The sequence below is a fragment of the Aythya fuligula genome, chromosome 25 (genome assembly GCF_009819795.1).
Source record: "Aythya fuligula isolate bAytFul2 chromosome 25, bAytFul2.pri, whole genome shotgun sequence".
Lineage (NCBI taxonomy): Eukaryota > Metazoa > Chordata > Aves > Anseriformes > Anatidae > Aythya > Aythya fuligula.
The window spans coordinates 2,561,185-2,583,688 of NC_045583.1; the positions used below are offsets into that span (position 1 = coordinate 2,561,185).

The window sequence follows — 22,504 nt, forward strand, 5'->3', positions numbered from 1 at the left end:
TTTTTCTTCATTTTCTTCTCCTTTCGGGGCAGCGGGACCTTCCCCTTCTCACCCTACCATCCCTCCCCAGCGCCACGCCTGCACGACCCCTTCCGAGCGGGCACCGCGAGTGCCATTTCCCCCTTGAAAAACCACATTTCCCCACAAAAAATAAAAATTAAAATTAAAAAAAAACACAACTTTGCCCCTCAGGCTGGGGGGGGGGTGCCCGTTACCAGGCAACGGCGCGGAGCCCCCCCCCCCCCGGTGGGGGGGGCGGGGCGTCGCGGCCCGCTGACGCCATCAGCGAGCGGCGGGGGCGGGGGAGAGGTGCGGGAGGGGAGGGGGCGGCGCGGGGCCGCGGGGCCGGTGAGGGCGGCGGAGGGGGAAGGGGGGGGGGGGGAGCACCGGGAGGGGAGCGGGGGGGGGGGGGCGGCGCTGCCGGGCGGAGGGACCCGGGGCGGCGGCGGCGGCGGCGGGGCGGGAGGGGCAGGGAGGAGGAGGGAGGAGGAAGGAGGAGGGGCGGTGGCGGGCGGGCGCCCCCTGGCGGGGCGGCGGGGCCATGTGGCCGTGCTGGCTGTGCCCGCAGGTGCCGGGCGCCATGGCCCCCCCCAAGGACATCATGACCAACTCGCACGCCAAGTCCATCCTGAACGCCATGAACGCCCTGCGGAAGAGCGGCACGCTGTGCGACGTCACCCTCCGCGTGGAGCACAAGGACTTCCCGGCCCACCGCATCGTGCTGGCCGCCTGCAGCGACTACTTCTGCGCCATGTTCACCAGCGAGGTCGGTGGCTGAGGAGGGCGCTGGGCGCCGAGCCCCCCGTGGTGTGGTGGGCCCGGATCTGGTCGGGGTTTGGGGGGTGGGAGCCCACTGGATCCCTCGTGTGGTGGGCCTGGGGCCCTTTGCATGGGAAACCTGGATCCCTCTGGATCCCATTGGGTGGTGGGCCCAGATCCAGTTGGGTGGGCGTCTTGGATCCCTCTGGATCCAGTTGTGTCGGGGTCTTGGGTCCTTCCAGATCCCTTTGCATGGTGGGCCCAGGTCCTGTTGCATGGTGGTCTTGGATCCCTCTTGATCTCCTTGTGTGGTGGGCCCAGATCCCTCAGGATCCATTGGCATGGTGGGCCCGGCTCCAGTTGGGTGGGCATCTTGGATCCCTCAGGATGCATTGGCATGGTGGGTCCAGATCCCATGGAGTGGTGGCTCCTGGTTCTTCTGGATCCCTTTGCATGGGGTCCCCCTTGGGACCCCATCAGATTCTTCCAGCTGGTAGCTCTGGATCCTTCTGGATTTCCCTGCCTGGAGGCCCCTGAGTCCCCGGGATCCCCTCACATTGGCCCCGAATCCCCCTGGATCCTCTCAACAGCAGCCCAGGATCTCCTGGTGCATCTGGGTACCCTCACAGCAGCCCCAGAGCCCTCCGTCATGGCACAGGGGGAGCAGAGGCAGCGGCTGGGACTGTGCCCCACATCACGGTCTGCTGCATGGCCAACCTGCACAGCAGGGAGCTGGAAAACCAGGATGTTCTGAGACTTGTCCCGATTTTTCTAGGGCTGGTTTGTGTCTTCCTGCTTCTGATCATCTGCCTTCCGAGGTTACCAGCCCGAGGGCAGAGCTAGGGGGGCTGTGGCGTGCGCCTTAGGCCGGGTGGTGAACTAGGGCAGCCACTGGAAAACTGAAATGGAGGAGATTCACTCACAGCCTGGCTGATAGCTGGTACCTGCTGGGTTGTGGTGCTGCTCTTGCAAAGGGGATGCAGCCTTTGGGGCTGGGACCTGGAGCCCCTGTTACTTTACTCACGAAATCTCACTTGCGAGGACCTTGGCTCTCACAGTATTTTTTATATCGACTCGCATTACCTACGTGCTGTTTTTCTGCATCACTGAAAGGTAATGTTAGAGTCGAAGCTAGCACTCCTTCACATTGCTGTCAGAGAGGAGTGCCAGGCCTGCTCTTTTGCAAGTTTGAGTCAATCTTTGTGGCTTTTTCATACAGAGGATGCTTTCCTCATCCTAGCAACTTCTCCATCAGCAGAGAGAAACATGACTAAGCAGCCCGAAGGTCCTAAAGACCTTCCTGCTACCCCAGTGCTGCCTGCAGGAGAAAATCACTTCCTTCGTTGTTTTATCCAGCACTGACCACCGTTGGTGGTCGGTTTGCCAACCCTTCCTTCGTTGGGTGCTGGGTGGGGTGAGCAGCTATCTTCGTTTTTTTTTAGTTCAGAGGGAAGCAACCAAAATAACACATACGTGGACCGACCGCATAACAGTGTGTTTTCTATCTACTGACTTCAATATTTCAATATTCTGTATTTCTAGCTGTCTGTTGTCTTCAAGAAATTTGCAAATTTGACAGCTTTATGCTCGTTATCTGCGTAAAGGAAATATATATATTTTTATAAAAGAAAGTACACAAAGCAAACTCAGTCCCTGGAGGCCGAAGTTCTCAGTTTATTGATAGCTTCAGCAAATGCAGCTTAATAGCACTGTCCTCATTCTTTGTGTTTTCCCCTATGTTCTTGTCAGTGCTTTTGACTTCATCTACACGGTCTGCAGAGCTCCAGTTGCTCTACGTGCTGCAGAACATTCTTGTGGCTGCTAACGAAGGCTGCGGATGGGTGTACTTTGGATCTGAGCTGAGATTATCTCTCCTTGCTCCTTTATACTCTCATTTTAACTCTAACATTGTAATGACCTTAATTCATAGATACGATTCTTCCTAGAAAGATAAGTACATCCAGTGCCCAGTGGGCATGAGTGCTCTCTCTCTCTCTCATGCCCCCACACTGCTGCTGCTGTAAGGGTTTTACTTCTTTTGCTTAGTCTCTATCCAAATTTGCTTTTTCGTACGGAAACCCCAAAATGACAAACCTGCCAAGTGACACAGGCAATTACTGTGTGTTTGTGGGAGAACGTTCTTTCCAGGAAATGACAGCTTGGGAAGCCTCAAAGTGGCCCTACTTCCTCTGTGTGTTAATGACAAGTATGCTGGTGAGTGTAATAGGGCAGCACTTGGTTGCCATCCAAACACTTGTGGGTACGGAGTGTTTTGGCCTTGGCTGTAACTTCAGGGAACTCAAAAGGCCGGATTGCAAAACGGGCCAACAGCCTCTGCAAGGGCTTCCTTTGCATTTGATTGCTCATCTCCAGCAAACCTGGGGACTACTCGGTGAGCTGCAACGCGTGTTTTTTGTCAGGGTTGGGTTTCAAGGGGCTTTGCTCAGAATTGGTCCCTGGGTTATGCCCCATGCCACTCACGGTGTTGTGTCTGCATGGCCAGCGGAGCACTGAGGTTGTCGGCAGAGATGATCTTCAGAGAAAGCTGTTTGCCAGTCCGTGCCTCTAGTTTCTTCCTTCTCTCACTTCTGACTTTAACGTTTCCTTGCAAAAGTTCTCAATCTGAATATAACAACCTTAATATAACTTTCTTTCTGTTTTCCAGAAGGAGGGGAAGCCACCAATCACCCGTTGAACCCCTGGCCTTTGACAACACCTTTCCCCATCTCTGTGTTGAGTTGTGTGGGCAAACTGAAAGGCCCACCGATTTTACCTACGAGGCTTTTCCTTGTAGTGAAAACTGAAGAGCAGTTTCAGCAAATGCTCCCTTGCACCCTAGTTTTGCACTGGAATTTCTGCCTTTGTTTGGACAAGTTAACGTATCCAGGGTGTGTTAACAGCTGATCGTTGGCTCCACCTCAGAAAGAAACAAGTCTGTCTTCTTAGAGTATGCTCTAGAAACTTGAAGGTTTGGGCTTTTTTGTCTTGTTCTCCCTAGAAGATATAGAAATTCTCTTTTTATTCTGAAAATAACTTCTGTTTCTGCTCTGGGATCCTTTTTTTTAAGGTATGATTCAAGGATCCCAAGTTATATATCACGTACATTGTGTGAAGTCATTTTAAATATTTTCTCCCATCCAAATAATCTTAGCCCATGAATAAACTGTGAGCCAGATAACAAGGTGGTAGTACAGTGTAGCAGAAGTCGCGTGTAAGGAGAGACAGAGCTTATCATCTCTGTAACGTTAGTGTTGTCCCCGTAGTTAGCGTTGGGGTCAACAGTATGCAGAGAGGATGTGCATGGCTGATTATTGAATATTGGTTGTGGGGACAGGAGCATCTTTCCCAGCTTCAGGCCAGTCTGTGAAGAACAGCTGTCTCCAGCATCTACCTCGCTCAGTGCAGTCCCTTAGCAGTAGGTCTGGTGCCATTCTAGTCTTTTAGCTTCTTATTCTCCTTTTTCTAAGTACGCAGCATGTGTGGACACGGGCAGGTGCAGTCCACCTCTCCATTTGCTTGTTGGAATCCGAGGAATATCCTGTCTGATCAGCTCTGATCTCTGTGACACCTGTGTCCTTTATCTGTTGCACAAAGCATCTCGGTCTGGTTTGGGGGAATGGTTTGTCTAACCCATGCCATGAACTCATTTTGGCTTCTAAATGTCGCACAGCAGGTCAAACGAGGTAATTTCCTTTTCCTGTCTGATTCTGGATGCCATGAAGTTTTTTAAATGTGTCAACAGACTTGAAAGGCCTCTCCTTCAAATTACTTTGAGTGTCACCATTCCCCCCCCCCAATGTTTCTCTTGATTCCATGATCCCTGCATTGCAGAAGTGGCTCAGTCTCAGCAGAGGCTTCTCTGCTGTTGCTGTGTCATCAGCTGCCTCTGTAGGAGTACATCTGACTGCTCTTATTTTCTCTAATTGTGTATCACGGCATTTTTCCCCAGCTGTGGCCAATTCTAAGCCAAGTGATGATGCTTTGATCATGCTTCCTCTTCCCCGAGTCTTCGCTCACTCAGTCCATAACCAGCTTCAGTCTCATTCTTAGCAAGAAACATCCAGGGCTTTCATCTGAATTGTGCTTGCACTGATACTGACCACTTCTTCAGAATTCTCAGGGAAAAAAAGCTGAGTTTTGCAGCGTGCTGCATGGCGACATCCTTCTGTTGAGGTCCATTCATGCTGACAGGAGCTCACAGCTCTGTGCGGGGTGTGATTAGTAATTCCACCTGCCAGCCCATTGTTTGTGAATCATCAGATGCTGTGCCAGCAGCTTCGTAATGGCTGCACTAAACCACCAACAGCTGATGCTCTGTGAAAATATAATCTCGGTTCTGCAGCCATAGAGGTGCAAATTGGGTGGATTCTCAGAATTTACTGTTCCCAACAGTAACATTCCGTAGAAAAAGTAATTATTCCAAAATGATGCATCTTAGAGATGATAAAAGAGCAAGGAGACAAAGTCAGGGTTGTTTAAGTACCATCACTCTACGTACTTTAATTGTGAGTTTAACTTCAGTATTTCAACTTTCAACTGAATTTTTTGAGCTAGCCATTCTTTGTAGAGACTCTCACCATAAGCGAACAGGATGGATCAGGAATTGAAGTTAAGAAAGATTTTTATTTGGATTGGTTTTAGAGCAGAGAAGTAAGCTGGGGACACCATGTAAGCTGCGGCATGTCTTATACATCCAGCCCAGAAAGGAACCCCCTGAACTGTTCCTTCTAGTAAAGCTCGGAGTTTCTCACAGAGGATAGTTTACACATGCCATTTGTGTATGATAATTAATTTCTGCTCAATCTCAATTTGCTCATTTTAAAATGCAGTTTGACTCTCTTCCAGACGTGTAATAAACTAAACTGCTGAGCACTGTTGCCTTTTTGACCAGATTACTGAACAATAATCCTTTGTCTCCTTTCTGATTTACAGCTCTCGGAGAAGGATAAACCCTATGTAGATATCCAGGGACTGACAGCTTCCACCATGGAAATCCTGCTAGATTTTGTGTATACAGAAACTGTTCACGTGACAGTAGAAAATGTCCAAGAACTGCTCCCAGCAGCGTGCCTGCTTCAGCTAAAAGGTAATTGCCAAGTATCAGCACAAACTGCACAATTGCTGCTGCTCAGAGATCTGGTTTGTCTGACCTTCTGTAAATGGAAGACAGATTGTGGGAGGCATGAAATCTATAAGCAGTGTGTTCATTCCAGACCTGAGCACTTCTGCCTTGAAACCATACAGTTTGTGTCAGACTTCTATTATCTTTTGCACACTGGCCTCATTGGTAGAGGAACTGACTTGTCTGGAAAAAAAGATGATAAAATATTATTTTTCCATGGTTTGGGCTACTTTATATCTGCGTGAGAATACCCAGGAAGAATTCAACGTAATAATAAGCAAATCCTTGATATCGCTTGGCCTTGCCGTCACAATGTGTCTGGATCATAACAACCTGGTTGATGTGTGCCTATGGAGCTATCCAAGGCACCTATCAAAAAGACATTGGAGAAAGCCTTAAAAAAAATCTGGTGGCCATATCCACTAGCATATACCTACCTTCTTGGCTTATAGTCCATGAAGCTGGGTCCACTCAGATTTGAGTCAGTTCCTAGTATTGGATTTTTTTAATGTGCAAATAGTATAGACAGAGATTGAGACAGCCCAAACAATTGCTCTTCTGCTTAGTGTTACCATTTTCCTCAGAAGAAATGTTTGCATGCATGTGTATTTCAAGCTTGTTTTTGAGTTGGTTTTTCATTATTGTTTAGAACTTCCTTTTCTGAAGCCCTTTCCAAAGCAGAGGATTGATAGTAAGCATGCAGTGCTCATTCACCCCTCCAATTTTCCGTAGGTGTGAAACAAGCTTGCTGTGAGTTTCTAGAAAGCCAGCTGGATCCATCAAATTGTTTGGGCATTCGGGATTTTGCTGAGACACACAATTGTGTTGATCTAATGCAAGCTGCAGAGGTCTTCAGCCAGAAACATTTTCCAGAGGTGGTTCAGCATGAAGAGTTTATCCTCTTAAATCAAGAAGAGGTTGAAAAGCTCATCAAGTGTGATGAAATTCAGGTAAAACCTGAAAAGTACTGTTACCCTGCAAAGCGTTAAAGTAAAGCATTGAAACCAGTTGGGGTTAAGTCCACACTTCTAGGGTGGATTTCACACACAGTTCCTGAATTTTGGAATTTCATTTCCAAAAAGATTCTTCTAACTTTTCAGCCTTGTAACCTCAAACTGACGAGTAACATGCAACTTCTGTTTAAGAATTTATTGTCAGGCAAACGTTTCCTGCAAGTAAGGCAATCACAGTTGGTTACCTCTGCAGAGCTCTTGTTCCCTTTCCTCCTCGTTTCCCTGGAGGAGCATTCGGAGGTTACAAAGACAAGTTGTCTCAATGCCTACATTTCAGAAATACCCCCAAGACATTAACTTCTATTTGTAGACCTTTGTATGCTACTCAGCAGCACAAGGAATGCATGTGTCATGCCAGGCATTTGGGTGTCCTCTGCTTTACAAGGAGCAGAATGCATGATGGTGCAGGGTAGTCGGATTCTTCAGGGAGTTACAAGAAGATTTTATTGCCTGTGATTCCTGGTACAGATTCTGTTCCCTCAGGGTTAGTTTCTGGAGGATTTACTACTTGGCTGGAACTTGTCAAATACTTCTTTTTCCAAGTTTTCTATGAATATGTATTTCTTGAGAATGGCAAGAAGGTGAAAATAGTGAGGACACTGGTGTATTTAATTAAGATGGATTTCAGTGAGAGTTAATGTCTGCTTCAGTTCTAAAAGAATTGATTAAATCATTATTCAGAGTTTGCAGTAACACAAGCTCTTAGAAACAAACCCATGTAAGTGATACCTCTGGTAGAGTTCCTGAAAAGCAAGTGCAGGGCTAGCCAGAGGAGAAGTCTTAATGTATGCTTTGAAAGTCTGCTGTGAAAGTGGCCTTCTGCCAAGCTGATAGCCTCTTGTTGATAAACCTGCTTGAGAAAGAACATGCAAGACAGCAATGAAAAGCCCTGGTGTAGGCAGTGATCAGTAGTGGAAAAAGGCTGAGTGTGTTTGGTATTTAACAGGCAGCAGCTTCAATGCAGTGAAGGTCCAAGCTTATGCAGGTTGTGGTGAGTACTGGCATAACACTTCTGGATAGTCAAGAGGAAACAGTCACAGAATGGCTTGTGTTGGAAGGGACCTTACAAAGTCATCCAGTTCAACTCCCTGCCATTTTTCACTAGACCAGGCTGCCCAAAGTCCCATCCAGCCTGACCTTGAACAGTTCCAGGGATGGGACATCTACAACTTCTCTGGGCAACCTGTTCCAGTTCTTCACCACCCTCACTGTGAAGAATTTCTTCCTTATATCTAATCTAAATCTACCTTTTTTTAGTTTAGAACCATTGCCTCTTGACCTGTCACTGCAGACCCTACTAAAAAGTCTCTACCAATCTTTCTTATAAGTTATGATTCAGACTTTGCATACACACAGTGAGGCATGAATTTATTGTAATAACTTGAGAAAGTGAACAGAGCAAATCTCTTTGCTGCTCTGGACAGGGGTAATGTGTTCAGGAGCAAGAGTGATGTGTTAGAGGGTACTGAGAAAGCACTAGCTGCAAAGTCCCCTGGCTTTTGGAGAAGTAGGTCTTCTTTTGGAGTAGGTTTTCACTGTGGTGTTCTATTTAGTGTTACCTGTCATATATCAAGCAACCAGGCATGATTTAACATACAACAAAACTGTTAAATGTATCAGGGAACAGTCAGTTAAGGAGGGAATAAAACGATGTGTTGATTACTGCGTTTTTGGAGGAGGTGGGGAAAATTGGAAGCAGCGAAGTACCCTGCTTTCCTTTTGTGAGCTCTCATTGTTCTTTCCCTGTAATTCAAAAATAAAGAGGCCATTTCTAATTGCAGTGTTACAAATATAAATCAATGGCATGGAAGAATTGCCTTACGTAATTAACCTCTATGGCTCCCTGCTTCAGAACATTCTTCAACAAATAGCTGCAAAATGAACTTCAAAGTGTACTGGTCCTATATGGGTGGGAAGACTCGGTCTTCTTGTTACAGGTCTCCTTTTATCTTCATGTTAGTTGATCATAATAATGATAATCATAATAAATTCATGGCTCACTTGCTTTTAAATTGGACAATCTGAAGACCTGCAAAAAGAAAATCAAGCCCAAATAATGTATAATAGGTCTCTTTACAATTAATTATTTATCTTTTCATTATCGGATTAATCTTGCACGGTTGTGCTCAGCATGCGCTGGAGCTGCTGTATTTGTAAAGCTGTCCGAAGCACCTGAGGTTCTCTAAAAGTGCCAAATTTAGTTGGCTCAGTCAGTGTAAGCTCTGGAAGTGGTGTAAGCACTGGCATGTGGGGATCCTAAGTGGAAGGAGAAATAAGTTAGAGTCAGAACAGCAGTGGTCACACCTTCTCCACTCTGAAATCCAGTCTTTTGTAGTTTCTTAAATGTAAATTGAAGTAAAAGACCTCAGGTATACCCAGTGTTATGACTAGGGTGTTAGCAGGGCAGTGTGTGGGTGCTAGGCTGCAGGGGTTAACATGAGGCACTTTTCTCTAAAAAGGAGATGTGATTCTGGTCACCTTTATGCTGGTACTTTACAGCCTGCAGGACAGTGACCCATGCTCCAAGTGGGAATCTCCAGCAGTTGCAGCCTTTCCCTGGGCTCTCTCACTGCTTGTGGGCCGGGTCCCACCTGGCTCTGCTGCGTACCATAGGGCATTTCTGGTACTTGAACTGTCAGTTGCTGATCTCAGCTATAAGGAGAAACCAAATGCAGTTTTAAGGAAGAGAAAATAAGGGCTTGTAATCAGTGCTTGTAAATACTGCTCACAGGAATTTCCGTAACAGACTAACTGGAGATGTCCTGCTCTCTTGCTGGCTCTAAGCAGCACCAGCAGTCTGAAAGTTGTCTGTTCCACGGGCAGTTGCTGAATTGCCCTGCGGTCTGATCGGTGTGTGTCTCCTTTTTCCAGGTGGACTCTGAAGAGCCTGTTTTTGAGGCAGTTATAAACTGGGTGAAGCACTCAAAAAAAGAACGGGAAGCATCGCTGCCGGAGCTGCTGCAGTATGTGCGCATGCCGCTTCTCACCCCCCGCTACATCACCGATGTCATCGACACCGAGGTATCAGCAGCCCCGTGTCCGGGGCACAGAACAGCTGGGAGCCAGTGTCTGTGTGTGGTTGTGTGCTCCCTGGTTAGAGTCCTGCTGTCCTAACAGCGTGTCAGAAGCTGCTCTCCCTCCCGGTGCTTTTTCATGCTGAACCTACAGAGGTGTCCCCGTTCAGCTGCAGTGCCCCCTGTTTTACTCAGAGGTAGTTTGCTGTGCCAACAGTCACAGCATCCTGCTTTCAGCTGGGAGGGAGTCCCATCCAGAGGAATTACTCAGTTGTCTCCTGATAAGTAGCACCTCTCTGTTCTCATCTGTTACCTTCTGTAATGAGCTTTCTGTCTTCCATTCATAAGCCCTAGTGGGTCTCCTGTAGGTGGAGACAGGCTGCTGATTGGGATGCTAGGGAGGAAATGGCTGGAGAGGGCCTCATCAGGAGTTGTTTCAGGTGCAGATGCCCTTGGCTGAGGAGGGCAGCAGCACGTTAGGTCCAGGGTCAACACACAGCTGAGAGCCAGATGTAATCCTTTGTGTGGCTGGGGCAAACACAAAATGTGGGTGATTACAGAGCATTAAGCTTTTGCAGTGCAAGTTTAATTCCAAATGAGTGACGCTGACCCAGTGCAAGCTTTGACAGGAAGGTGCAGAGAAGGTTCGAAGCAGTGTCCTTGTCCGATGGTGATGTGAGCTGTGGCTACTCGCCTTCATCAGGTGCTGAATGCAAAGTGAAGACATGGTCACATATGAAAGTGGCTGATCTAGCAACATCATCTCTGATGTGCCAATGGCTGCCTACTACAGGTGTTCTTAAACAGGGTCAGCAAGTATGCAGTCAAGTTGTGCCAGGGCTAAAATGTGCTTAGTCAGATTGGTATGGCCCACCTTAAACTGAAATTGAGGTTAACACAAGAGGGACTGGTCCCAGAACAATTAAGTCTGTTCCAAAAGCAGGCTAGCACATTGTGTGGATAGGGCTCCAGCTTTCTTACTGCCCAGGATGGCACCTCTAGACTGGAGGTGAGACGTGATGATGGTAAGACATCATCTTGGTGCAGTGTGGAGGGGAGAGGGTTGGCTGTGTGGCATCATCTGCCCTGAACACCCTGTCCTTCCTGCACAAGCACAAAGAAATTGTAAAAATAAATCTTAGCTTATTGCAGCATGAAACACCCAAAGGGAACTGAACACTGAATGTTCAGGGGAGGGGAACGACACTCTGTGTTACTCACGGAGGATATGACTGTCCTTGGGTGCAGCGTCCCCAGCTTCTTTTGGAGGAGACCTTACCTGCTTCTGTAGTCTCTTTGTAGCTCAGTGTCCCATGTGTATAGGGATCGAGCTAATGGACCCAGCAAAACTGCTTAGTTTGTGCTTTGCTCCTTGTTTCGTCTTCAATGGCAGGTGCATGTTGAGTTGATGATGTGGGGCAGATCCAGCCAAACTGATTTCAGTCCCTGCCAGTCCCCCTTCACAAATGTATTTCTGCTGGCTTACATGTAGCAGAAGTGGATTTCCCTTAGTTTTCCAATGTAAGTATTTTTATCATGGAACCTGCAGTGCCAGACTTTGCATGAGAAACGAGCCATGTCTTTCCAGCTGCAGTTTAGTTTCGCGTTGTCTTTGCCTTTCCTTGCATGCAGCATTTGCACCATGACACTACTAGCAGCAGCCTGCACACAGGTCATTTCAATGCTGTCTGAATTGACCAGAGCTGGCTTCAGGACAGTTCTCAGCAGGGATCTTAAAATACCTCACGCATACCAGTGACTCATGTTTTTCCTCAGCCTTTTATCCGATGCAGTCTGCAGTGCAGAGACCTCGTCGATGAAGCTAAGAAATTTCATCTTCGACCTGAGCTCCGGAGTCAGATGCAGGGACCCAGGACAAGAGCACGTCTAGGTGAGCAGCAAGGGCAAGGTCACCGAGGAGGTCTGGGGAATTGGCAGGTGTTGTGCTACAGGTGCTGGACAGTGCCTTGCAATTGTGCAGAAGAGTTTTGCAGCAGTAACTTCTTGACACACAGTCCTCTGTGGTAAAGAAAGGGGAGCAGGGGACAGAAGTGTGTTTTCATAGCACAGGTACTTACTGGCAGCGTAGGGACTGGTTGGTTACCTTTAATCCAAGGCCTCTGCTGTAACCACAAAAAGAGTTTACTGAATTATTGGTGCTTCCGGATATGTTTGCTCAGCATGCAGCTGTCCAAGAAGTTTGGGAAGAGTTTCTTCCTGTCTAAAAAGGCAGTTATCAGTGTCAGAGATAAAAAGAAACAACTGTATGAGAGTGAAGGTTAGTTTTCAACAGGGAATCTGAGAGGGGAAGGCACAAGGAGGAAGACAGAGAGGTGCCTCATTCCTTTCAGAGGTACATTTTTCTTAACCTCATTTTCAACTTAATCTCTTAGGACAAAAAAAAAGTTGGTTTCATCTGCTGTTTCAGGGCCTCCTACCGAGCACAGTTGCTGAGTTGTTGGGAAAGGTGCTTTTGGCTTAAGGCTGGAAGCACTTGGGAGTAACACAAACAATAGGAATTACCCCCAGGAGAAGAAAAAGCATTTTCAGGCTTCTTCCTAACAATGTCCCTTCCTCACCTGACTCCCGTTCTCATGTCTCCAGACTGTCTCTCTGCCTTTACCCCGGCTGCACTCGCAGAGCACTGCCCTTGGTGCCAGCACTGACACCTCTTCCCCCAAGCAGCCCTCCCTGGGTGCTCTCCAGTGCTGCTGCTTGTGGAGAGGGACCCTGAAAAAAAGCTTTGTGGCCAATTCTTGTTATTAACACTGTTTTAGGGGATGGAAAACAATTTAAATACTAAAAGAGGAGGGCAAATTAGGTTTGTCAGAGAGAGATTGATTAGGTTTTTGGCCCGGAGGCATTAGTGTTATGATGTGGTTTGACCTCCAGCATAGTCCAGCCCACAGCATGTTTTCTTTTTTTTCTGGGAACATCCTCCATCAATTTTAGTGACATTCAGTTCTGCTCTGCCCGCTGTTTTAGAAAGGGGCATTGCATTTTGTTCTTGGTTGGAATACGTGAACTGATAAAGGAAATGTCACAGAAGTGTTTCATTACTTACATTGGCAAAAAGTTTGCACCTTGTTTCAAAGGTTCATCTCCTTCAGATTCAGTCCAAGTTTTTTTTTCTTTGTTTTTTAAACTGATTCAATACCATCTGCTATCAGGAGTGCTCTTATCATCTGTCATTTATAAATGGTCATCAGGTTGCCTATTAACTTCCTGTTGGATAAACTGAACTGATCGTGCTATCAACTGTCATAATGCACAGGAAACTTTCTAAGTTCCAATTTGTCTTTGGAGCTTTTTTCTGAGTCCTTTCCAGTTACATTTTATGTTATTCTCCTTCATATGAAGTTGCAATTGTTTTGCTTTGGGATGGACAAGGTCTTGCTAAATCTTTGTTGCTCAACGTTCAGCCTTTCTGCAACGAAAAGCTGGGTAGCTCTGAACTCTAATAAAATTCCCTACTACAGAAATGCAGGGATGATCATCTATTTCTAAAACTATGATAGAAACCCTACGTTCAAGGCAATCGTTATAAGGGAAATCAGAATTAAATTAGAAATTAGAACTCTCCAGGTCACAAGTCTTATTTTTCTGTCAAGGAGAAAATAAGAAAAAAACAGGGACCCTTTGAGAGAACAGAAAGTAAAGGGAAGGCAACTTTGAAATAAAATACATTAAGACATAAGAGAGAATTCTTGGGAAAATATTGCATTATTTTTTCAGGCTTCAGTGAGCTTAACTTTTACGTCTTGGAGAAAAAAAGAAGGTGCTATCTGGTTTGGATGTTGCTTGTAAATGAGGAGAGAATGCCATTTTTTGTGAGGAGGGTGGAGGGAAGCAGCCATCCTCCTTCAGCTTTCTCAGGGGTAAGAAGTTTACAAAATAAACATGGGAGAGAATACAAAAGAAGACATAAACAAGCCAACTTGTGTTCTCAGGGTCCATCTAACATGGGGAGGAACTGCCCGCCAGTGGACAGCTTCTAGCACCCAGGTTAGTCTTACAGCCACTCACCCTGGAAGGGTTTTTCTCTTCCTACCCACTGACACGAGAGGGGACCCAGGTGACTTTTATCTGCATTAGGTGCTTGCTTCAGAGCAGTGATTAAAAAAAAGGGTGATTTAGAGGCTGCTTCTTGCACCAAGGAAGGCTCGGTGTTTACTCGGATGATTGCCTTGAGGTGCCCCTTTGGTTGTGAAGGGACTGACCTGACGTTGCTCTCCCTCTTTGCTCTAGGAGCTAATGAAGTCCTGCTTGTGATCGGTGGCTTTGGCAGCCAGCAGTCACCTATTGATGTTGTGGAGAAATATGACCCGAAGACTCAGGAGTGGAGTTTCTTGCCTGTAAGGGACCAGTTTTAACTATCATGGGGCTCTACAGATTGCTGACATCAAACACTCACCATATGACCATATACCAGCCTCTAAATAAAATTCCTCTTTGGGTTTCTCTGCATTCTGCTTAGAATTTATGACAGAAATTCATTAGGGTTGATGAGGTTTACACTGTGAATGCTAAAACTGCTTCATATTTGAAGATTTACTAAATAAGCTTTTTATGAGAGCTTGCTGTCATATTTCTAATGAGATGAGCCTTCAGAGACCCACATCTTTGTTGTGGGAGTGAGAATTTATGAGAGGCATTTTTGATCTTAGGGGGGTGTTAAGCTCTGAAGTTTAGTAATGATAATTGAAATGTCAATAGGAGCAGTATAATCAGTCCTGCTTTCAGGCAGGCTGCATGATCTCTGCTTGCATTGTTTCTGAGCAAAGCGGGATATATTTAGGAAGAGAGCTTCTGCACTGGGGACTATTTCTACTGAAATTTAAAATCGGCTTTATCAGTGTGAAATGGTGGAGAAGTGCCTCTACTTTAGCATCTGTAGTCACAGAAGAACTTACACTACCTTCTCCAAAATTCTGTTCTTTTTTGGAGGCCAAAAACTTTGGATATTTCCATCAGATCACAGTCTCCACATTTTTCCCCTTGACAGTCTCTGCAGGGAGCCAGTGGGAGGAACACAAACCTCCAAGATGCATCAAAAATTCGGCAGAGACAGAGGATAAGTTGACATTCTAATGCAAAATATTTTAGCACAAGGAGACCTGGGCAGCACGAGTAGAAGCGGAGGAAGTCAGATGCAATTTATACATTTTAGCCAGGGCTGTGCCCTTGAAATCCACAGTGCCATTTGTCTCTTTGGCCATTTTCCAAAAGAGCAGTGAAACAGGATGGAAGAACTGCAGTTGTTGTACATATGTCGGTGTTATTTCCTCTCCTTGACCCTTTATTGTCTTGGCCCTTTTAGAGCATTACCCGTAAGAGGCGCTATGTTGCTACGGTGTCCCTGCACGATCGGATCTACGTGATCGGGGGGTACGACGGCCGCTCACGCCTCAGCTCTGTGGAGTGCTTGGATTATACGTCCGACGAGGATGGTATCTGGTATTCTGTAGCTCCGATGAACGTGCGGCGAGGCCTAGCAGGAGCCACAACCCTGGGAGGTACGTCCAGGTCGCTGCACTGGCAGGGCAATTCTCTGTCGTTCCTGTCCTCCGGTCGTCCTGAAATGCCCTGAGCTGGCACACGTAGAGCCGGTGGCTCTGAGAGTCTGAAAGTCTGGCTTGGATGGAGAAATGGAAAACTTCTTGTGCGTGTATCCCGAGAGGAGTTCTGTCTCCATTCTTCAGGCGTGTGTCTGTGCGTTGAGGGGTGGCAGCTCAAAGAAGGGTTATGGGGTGGGAAGCTCTCGGGGTGGTGATGGTGTTAGGTAGTGCTGAGCACAGCAGGAACTACCCAGCACTGGAGAGAGGTTGAAAGTGGAGCACATGCAGAGAGGGATTCTTAGGACATACCTGGAAGAAGGAAACTACTTTATGGAGCAAACCAGAACCCTTCAGCTTGTTTACACAGGACATATTCATATATTATTTCTCTATAATATACGTATATTCTCTCTTTGTATTATTTGGCACATGAAGAAAATGTGCTGTAAAAGAATTGAATAAGAGCGAGTGGTTATAAACAGGCTACAAAGAATTGGTGTGGAAATGAGAGGAAGTTTCATAGCCATTAAAGTAGTGGTGATCTTCTTAATAATATTGGTTAAATAACATTCATTACATTTCAAATTCTTACTGTGTCTATTCTGATGAAACTTCTGCAAAAAAAAAAAAAAATGTGGCCATTTTGAAGATGACACTTGACAGATTTGTGAAGTATCATGTGCATTGGGTTCTCCAGCATAAGGAGCTGGTCTTGATGCCTTTTGGATCCTCTCCGTTTGCTGCCCTATAATCACATTCTTTGGGGCGGTGCTGAGGTGGTGTTAATGGTGGCAGGATTTGGGCACGCCACTCTTTCTGTATGTTCTGCAGGATGAAAAAAAAAAAAAATAGCTGGGGCATGTATGCTTTCTTTTATCCATCACCAAGAAGCAGATTTAAAGGCCAGATGGGTTTTGTGTTTGTTTGGTGTATTGGGTCTGTGAGCAGCCTAATGGAGTGAGCCAGGGTGAGGAGGCTGGGTTTGTCTTGGCTCTCAGTGTGCCAAGCTCTGCAGTTGTTCCTGCATTTCGCAGTCCCTGTTGTAGGTTTGCTCCATCTGCGAGGGCCTTCTTGCTCCGTGAGCACGTTTGGTCCTCGATGCGGTGAGTCCAGCCTCTCTCTCACGTTGCAGACATGATCTACGTTTCTGGTGGGTTCGATGGCAGCCGACGTCACACCAGCATGGAGCGATACGACCCCAACATCGATCAGTGGAGTATGCTGGGAGACATGCAGACAGCACGGGAAGGAGCGGGGCTCGTCGTAGCAAACGGAGTTATCTATTGCCTCGGTAGGTACCTGAGGACCTCAAGGCATTCAGCAAATAGGTGCTTTTTGCAAAAATGGCAGCGCAGATCCTTTCTGCACCAGTTACAGCACATCTGGGTTAGAAGAGACGCCCAGAAGATTTAATTTCACCAAACTGAGCCCTGCACGGTGCTGTCAGCCAGTGCAGCCTGTTCTCACCACCCTGTTCTCACAGGGCTGAGGCTGGATCTGCCCCACAACAGTAAATGCTGTTAGAAGCAAATGGATCACAGTCAGCCTACATTTGAGGGACTGCTGAAGCGTAGGGGTGAGCAGTGGCAGCTGAGATTTGCAGGGCCAGGGCAGTGGCTGAAATGCCCCAGAACACGAAGCAGTGCTGGCTGTAGCACTCTGGAAATGTACCTTAGGCTGGATGTGTTCTAGCTCCTTTCTGCAGCACTTGTTTCATTTTCAGAGACCCCTGAGTTTCAGATAACCAAATCATTCTAAAGACCTTAATAAGCTTGTTCTGGAGATATTTTCAAGGCACCAAAAAAGGCAGGCCCAGCACTATTTTCTGCCCTCATCGGTTGCAGTCCTGTTGTTCTTGGGAAGTCTTGAATATCGGACAATGGTTTATGGGTCTCACTTCTCTCTCCCAAGTTCCTTGTCCCCATGCTGTCCCCCAGGGCAGATGCCAGCACAGTGCTCCTTTGCTGAAGCAGCACAACACAATTTTTTGGTATTGTCTTGTGAAACTGCTCTTTCAGCCTTTTATGCTTTCATCTTCAAGGCATCCCAGCATATGCTATGTTTAGGAATATGGGCATCGGGCTTGGAGGTGGCTCTGCAGTGCAGCTCTAAGCTGGCTGTAGTGGTTTGGAGGGGCAGTACCTGTTCTGCCTGCCCAGCGTTGGGAGTTGTGCTGGTTGCAGGGCGGTACCATGCCAAGGGTGAACCGGGCACGTTACTGCTCCCTACGCAGAAAACATTTTCCAGAACTCAGACCCGTGGTTTGCTCTTCTCTTTTGTTTCAGGTGGCTATGACGGGCTGAACATTCTGAATTCTGTCGAGAGGTACGATCCCCACACTGGACACTGGACAAATGTCACACCAATGGCCACCAAGCGTTCAGGTAAGAGCCCACAGAGCCTCGAGGTTAAAATGTGTTGTGCTGCACTGAGGAAGCCATCATTGCTGACTTGTTCTGCTGCCCTTCAGGATGTTGGCTGGTGTCAGTGGGTGGACTGGCTTTGAGCAGGGACTGTTTTAGGACGTGCTGGCTTAGCTCCCCGAGAGAAGGATTAGTTCTCACATGCCTGATGTCTGCATCCCATGCTAAGACGTGAATAAAGGAATGTGCCTGTGGTTTTATAGGTTGCAGGGAGAGGAAGTCTTGTGTGACTGCCCTAACTAGGAACGGTGCATGGCTTGAAAAAAAGCTGGCAAGGAAGAAGCAATGTAACAATCCTGTGTAAGATAATGGGACAGTTTGCTAAGTCAGTGCTCATCAACTGCACAGGGCACTGTTAAGGCAGGGGTGCTTGGCAAGCTCTCTTTCACCTGCCCTGCACTTTGTGAAGTGCTGGGCCTCAGCTCCTGGGGCAGCGGGAGGGCAGTGTTAAACTGCTCAGCTAATGATGACTTGAAACATCGTGCAGCCACACTCCAGTTACCCCCACCAACTCGCAGTTTCTCCATCCTGCTTGGAGTCCTCTCTGAGCTTTAAGTTTGGCAGCTGTATCTAGGAGCAAAATAAAGTTTAAAGCCTCCTTTTGGAGTGATTTACTATCTCAGCTGTTACTCATTTCTCAAAGAAGTGCAGCTCCCTTCTCCCTGTGTGCTCCAGTGCTGGCCCCAGGCCACTGCACTGTGCCTCAGGCCTGCCCTAAGCCTCATGGCAGTGCTCGAGAGCAGCCGTGGCCTTGCTGAGCTGCACGTGGCAGGGTGGGAAGCTCGGTGCTCCACAGCTTTGTGGTTCTTGATGGAGGAGTTCTGCTTACAGGCAGTCTTTCAAAACCCTTTTGAAGTTGCTTTTTCTCTAATAATTCCAATAAATGTCCTTTACAATTAGCCTAGGCAGCCCTGTTTCTCTTTGTTCTCTGCTGTAGTATTCTTGTTTAGAGACAAGAGCTGGTTACTCAATTAAAGCTGTTCTCTGTTCTAAAAACATTCAGGCTTTCTTGTGCCTGCAGTGCATTCACCAAAACCTCAGGCTTTAAATATTTACTCCTGTGACAGAGCCATTCCTGTTAAGTTTGGGTTGGAAAGTATTTCCCATATGCCAAGAATGGATTTGATTTAGAAGTTGGTTGCTTTACACACCCAGAAAGATCCCACATACCAATGTGTGATAAATCTATGGCTTTTCCTACATCAGAGGAAACATGCAAGACCTAATCACGGATCTCCAGAAAGCGTAAGAATGGGATGCCTTTTTCCAAGCGGTCTGTTGTGTGCACCACAGAAGATTTCTTCTGGCAAGACCAAAAGCAAAGAGTTCAAAGGGAAAGCCATTTATAAGAAGTCTTTCCCAGGTCCGTGCCAGTTTCCCACAAGACTTGGAGGCTTTTGATAGCAGTGCCTCAGCCCGCAGAGCAGACTACTTCAGTGCCACAAGCAAGCAGGACCACTGTGAGGCTCCTCATACCAGCCACATTCCTTCCTCAGTGCCATGACTGGGAGCACAGAGATCTGAAGCAGGGATGTGCCCCAAAATGCTGCTGGGCACAGTTTATTTTTTCTGTCACTCTGTACTAACACCACTACCAGTAGCTTACATACTGGTTGCATACTGCTCTGGTCCCTTCTCAGCTGAAGTTTCCCCCACTGAAGCTCTCAGAGAACCCACGGGGGCAGTCTGGTGCTCTCATAAGGACACATGGTGAGAGGAAGGTTGCTTGTAGTGGGACAGAAAGTCTCTTACACCTTGTTTGTAGAAGAAACGGAGCAGTTCCCAGGAGCTGTAGGGTAGCTGGCTTGTTTCCTTAGGGATACTTGTCAGTGCAGTAGCTACATGGTGGTGCTAACGTCCTGACAGGGTTTACTCAGCTCTGGAGACGCAGCTCAGAACAGCAGCAGCTGTTGGCAGGAGCACACAAGGCCATGGAGCGCACGGGTATCTGACTTACCTTGTTTGCTCTGAGAGGGGCTGCAGTCTGCAAGCTGAGGCTGGCAGGGGGTTATTTCTGCCAGCCTCAGGGCTTTTCAGGGGGTTATTTTGTTGTCACAAATCCCAAGTCAGGTCAGCTCTGTCACTGATCACTCAGATGAAAGCATAAGAAGATATCCTCTGAAGAGGAAGAACTGCCCTAGTTCAGCCTTGCTGACAGCAAGCCCTGGGCACAGTGCCGACAGTGTCAGTCGTGGCTGTAACTCTTCCATCCTCCTCTCTCTCTCCCCAGGGGCTGGAGTGGCTCTGCTGAATGACCATATTTATGTAGTTGGTGGGTTTGATGGGACAGCACATCTCTCTTCCGTGGAAGCCTATAACATTCGCACTGATTCCTGGACAACTGTAACAAGCATGACAACTCCCCGCTGCTACGTCGGGGCCACGGTGCTGCGGGGAAGGCTGTATGCAATCGCTGGGTAAGAGACAGCCCTGGGCTGGAGAGGAAGATGCTCTGCTTGCTGGAAGAGGCGCAAGTGACTTGAGGTGACACGACCTGCTGCCGCATTTCAGGTGGCCTCTCCCAGCCCACGTAGGCAGTGTGATGGTTCAGGGCCAAGACAGGCAGGAGGGTGGCAGCAGATAGAAAAAGAGAGCCTCATAAAATGGTTTTATTTCAGGCTGTCCCTGCCGTATGTAACCGTCCAGCCTCCCAGAAAAGACTGTGAAAGCCTCAACCTCTTCCTGCAGCAGCATCCCTCACTTGTAACTTTCTGTCCTGGCAGGTACGATGGCAACTCCCTGCTGAGCAGCATTGAGTGCTACGATCCCATCATCGACAACTGGGAGGTGGTGACCTCCCTGGGGATGCAGCGGTGTGATGCTGGAGTCTGTGTCCTTCGGGAGAAGTGATGTGGAGGGCGCTTACAAAGAAGAAAACCCTAAAAAGTCTCTGCTGGAAGAAGAGTCCCAAGTGATTTGCAGTGACTGTTTCTGAGAGGTGTGGATGCTGTGGAAGTAGGCACCAGAACAGCAGCTTTCTGTGCTGCTTTGACTAGAGCATGTGCATAAACGTGTTATCTCAGCAGTCATTTGAAATCAGGGGCTCTGCGTGAAGCTGGAGAGAGGTGGTGAAGTGGATCAGGAGAAGCTGCATTCTCTGCTGTTCCTGTGGCTAATTCTATCAGCAGAGCCGGGGTGCCCCCAGAATTGGCATCAGCCAGCGTGGTGAAAATCCAAGGACATCTACACACAACTGGGGGTCTCTTCAGCCACTGCAGGACCGTGCAGGTCCTCTGGTTGCTCTCAGCAACATGGACGCGTGCGGGTGGAATCCAGCTGCTCTTATGTTCCAGCTTCAAATCATCTTGTACATACTGAATGTTTGTAATTTGCTCCTCAAGCACGTATCTGTGCAGAGCCAAATTGAGTGAGCATGTGTAAGGGGGTCCTGCACTGGAGCTGCATCCGCAGGTTCCTCCCGGGTCTGCACACAAGGAGTCGCAGATTAAAGCTGTCAACTACTGAGACCCAAAAGCCTGAGGCTGCTGGGGGCAAAGGGCAGGGGGGAGAAACTCACTGCCTAGCGTGGAGGCGGATCTGCAGCACTTGTGCTCCAAGCACGGGACTCACCGAGGTTCACCACATCACATTTCCCTTGAGAAGCTTGACAGATCCAGCTGCAAAAAGCTGCGTTTTCTGGCAGCAGGAGCCTTGCTGTGACAGGCAGTGCCTTTGCTCCTACCCCTGCAGGGAGGTCACCTCGCGGAGGCTGAGGCCCTGAGCGTAGGGACGCAATTGCTACTGTCTATGTCGACCTTGCTGGCGAGTGACTGCGGTTCTTCCCTGGACAGGTGTCTGTCCAGCACACCCACGTCAGCCTTGTAGTCGAATTCATTGTGTTGATTTTCCTTTTCTCCAGGATTTTTCTGCTTCCAGGCGCGGTTTGGAGTGACACCCAGGGTTCCGTTTTGCCCCTGTGTTCTCAGCTCTCCCCTGCCTCTTAACTCCACATCCTCTTATACCAGCTGTCCTTTGCCTGCCCTACGAGTCCCAGGTGAGCGTTTCACCACTGGCTCCCTGGGGCACTCTCCCCAGCATGTCTCCTGCCTTGCTGTGTTTCTGGCAGCGCGGGCTTTCCTCTGCCGTCAGCTTGGCCCCCGCAGTGCCTGGGCTCTGTGTAGTGCTGCTCGTCGAGCTTACTGCTGACTCCTTGCTTAGGGGACAGGGTGGGATCAGGGATGTGGTAGCATGACTTAATTATGCACTTTCAGCCAACGCTCTGACCTTCTGCGTTTGTTTCTATTACACAAGTGTTCTGTGGTTTTGTTTCCTATGTTTATTTTTTAATGAAAACATAAAGAATAAAATATTTCCTGAGCCAGTGGGAGCTTCGCTTCTGTTCTCTACCATCAAGATGTTTGCCTGATCCCCACATTGAGGATTTGTACATAACTCTGGTAAGACCAGGCAGCCACCTTCAGCTGTGCCTCTGCCCTGCTGCTTAGGTCTCTGAGTGGCATTAAAGAGCAAGGGCTCCATCTTTTTGGGATCCGCAGTGCAAAAGCCCGTGGGGCCTGGGAGGATGTGCTAACTGAGAATTAATTTGTTGTAAGAGGTGCTTGCGAAGAGTGGCAGCAGAGATGAGGAAAACACCCTGTGATAATACTGTTGTAAC

The 22,504-nt window shown here is 47.8% G+C and overlaps 1 protein-coding gene across 2 annotated transcripts; it reads left to right on the top strand.

The window, feature by feature from the left end:
* Positions 1–324: 324 nt before the first annotated feature.
* Positions 325–22,187, top strand: KLHL12 (kelch like family member 12). 2 transcript variants are annotated; one of them, XM_032203283.1, is made up of 12 exons: positions 325–348; positions 569–766; positions 5,692–5,845; positions 6,614–6,831; positions 9,766–9,915; positions 11,685–11,799; positions 14,157–14,263; positions 15,229–15,424; positions 16,599–16,757; positions 17,752–17,850; positions 20,120–20,306; positions 20,613–22,187. In XM_032203283.1, the coding sequence occupies exons 2-12, from the start codon at positions 581–583 to the stop codon at positions 20,737–20,739; spliced, it is 1,698 nt and encodes a 565-aa protein (XP_032059174.1). In that variant the 5' UTR covers positions 325–348; positions 569–580; the 3' UTR covers positions 20,740–22,187. The 2 variants fall into 2 exon arrangements, with proteins under 2 accessions (XP_032059174.1, XP_032059173.1); XM_032203282.1 differs by lacking the exon at positions 325–348 and having other exon boundaries at positions 539–766.
* Positions 22,188–22,504: the final 317 nt, after the last annotated feature.

Excerpts from the sequence above, each read along its gene's own strand:
- KLHL12 (XM_032203282.1), top strand. The coding sequence starts at position 542 with ATGTGGCCGTGCTGGCTGTGCCCGCAGGTGCCGGGCGCCATGGCCCCC. Across the intron at positions 11,800-14,156 it reads CAGGACAAGAGCACGTCTAG|GAGCTAATGAAGTCCTGCTT; the intron begins GTGAGCAGCAAG and ends TCTTTGCTCTAG. Across the intron at positions 16,758-17,751 it reads CGGAGTTATCTATTGCCTCG|GTGGCTATGACGGGCTGAAC; the intron begins GTAGGTACCTGA and ends CTTTTGTTTCAG.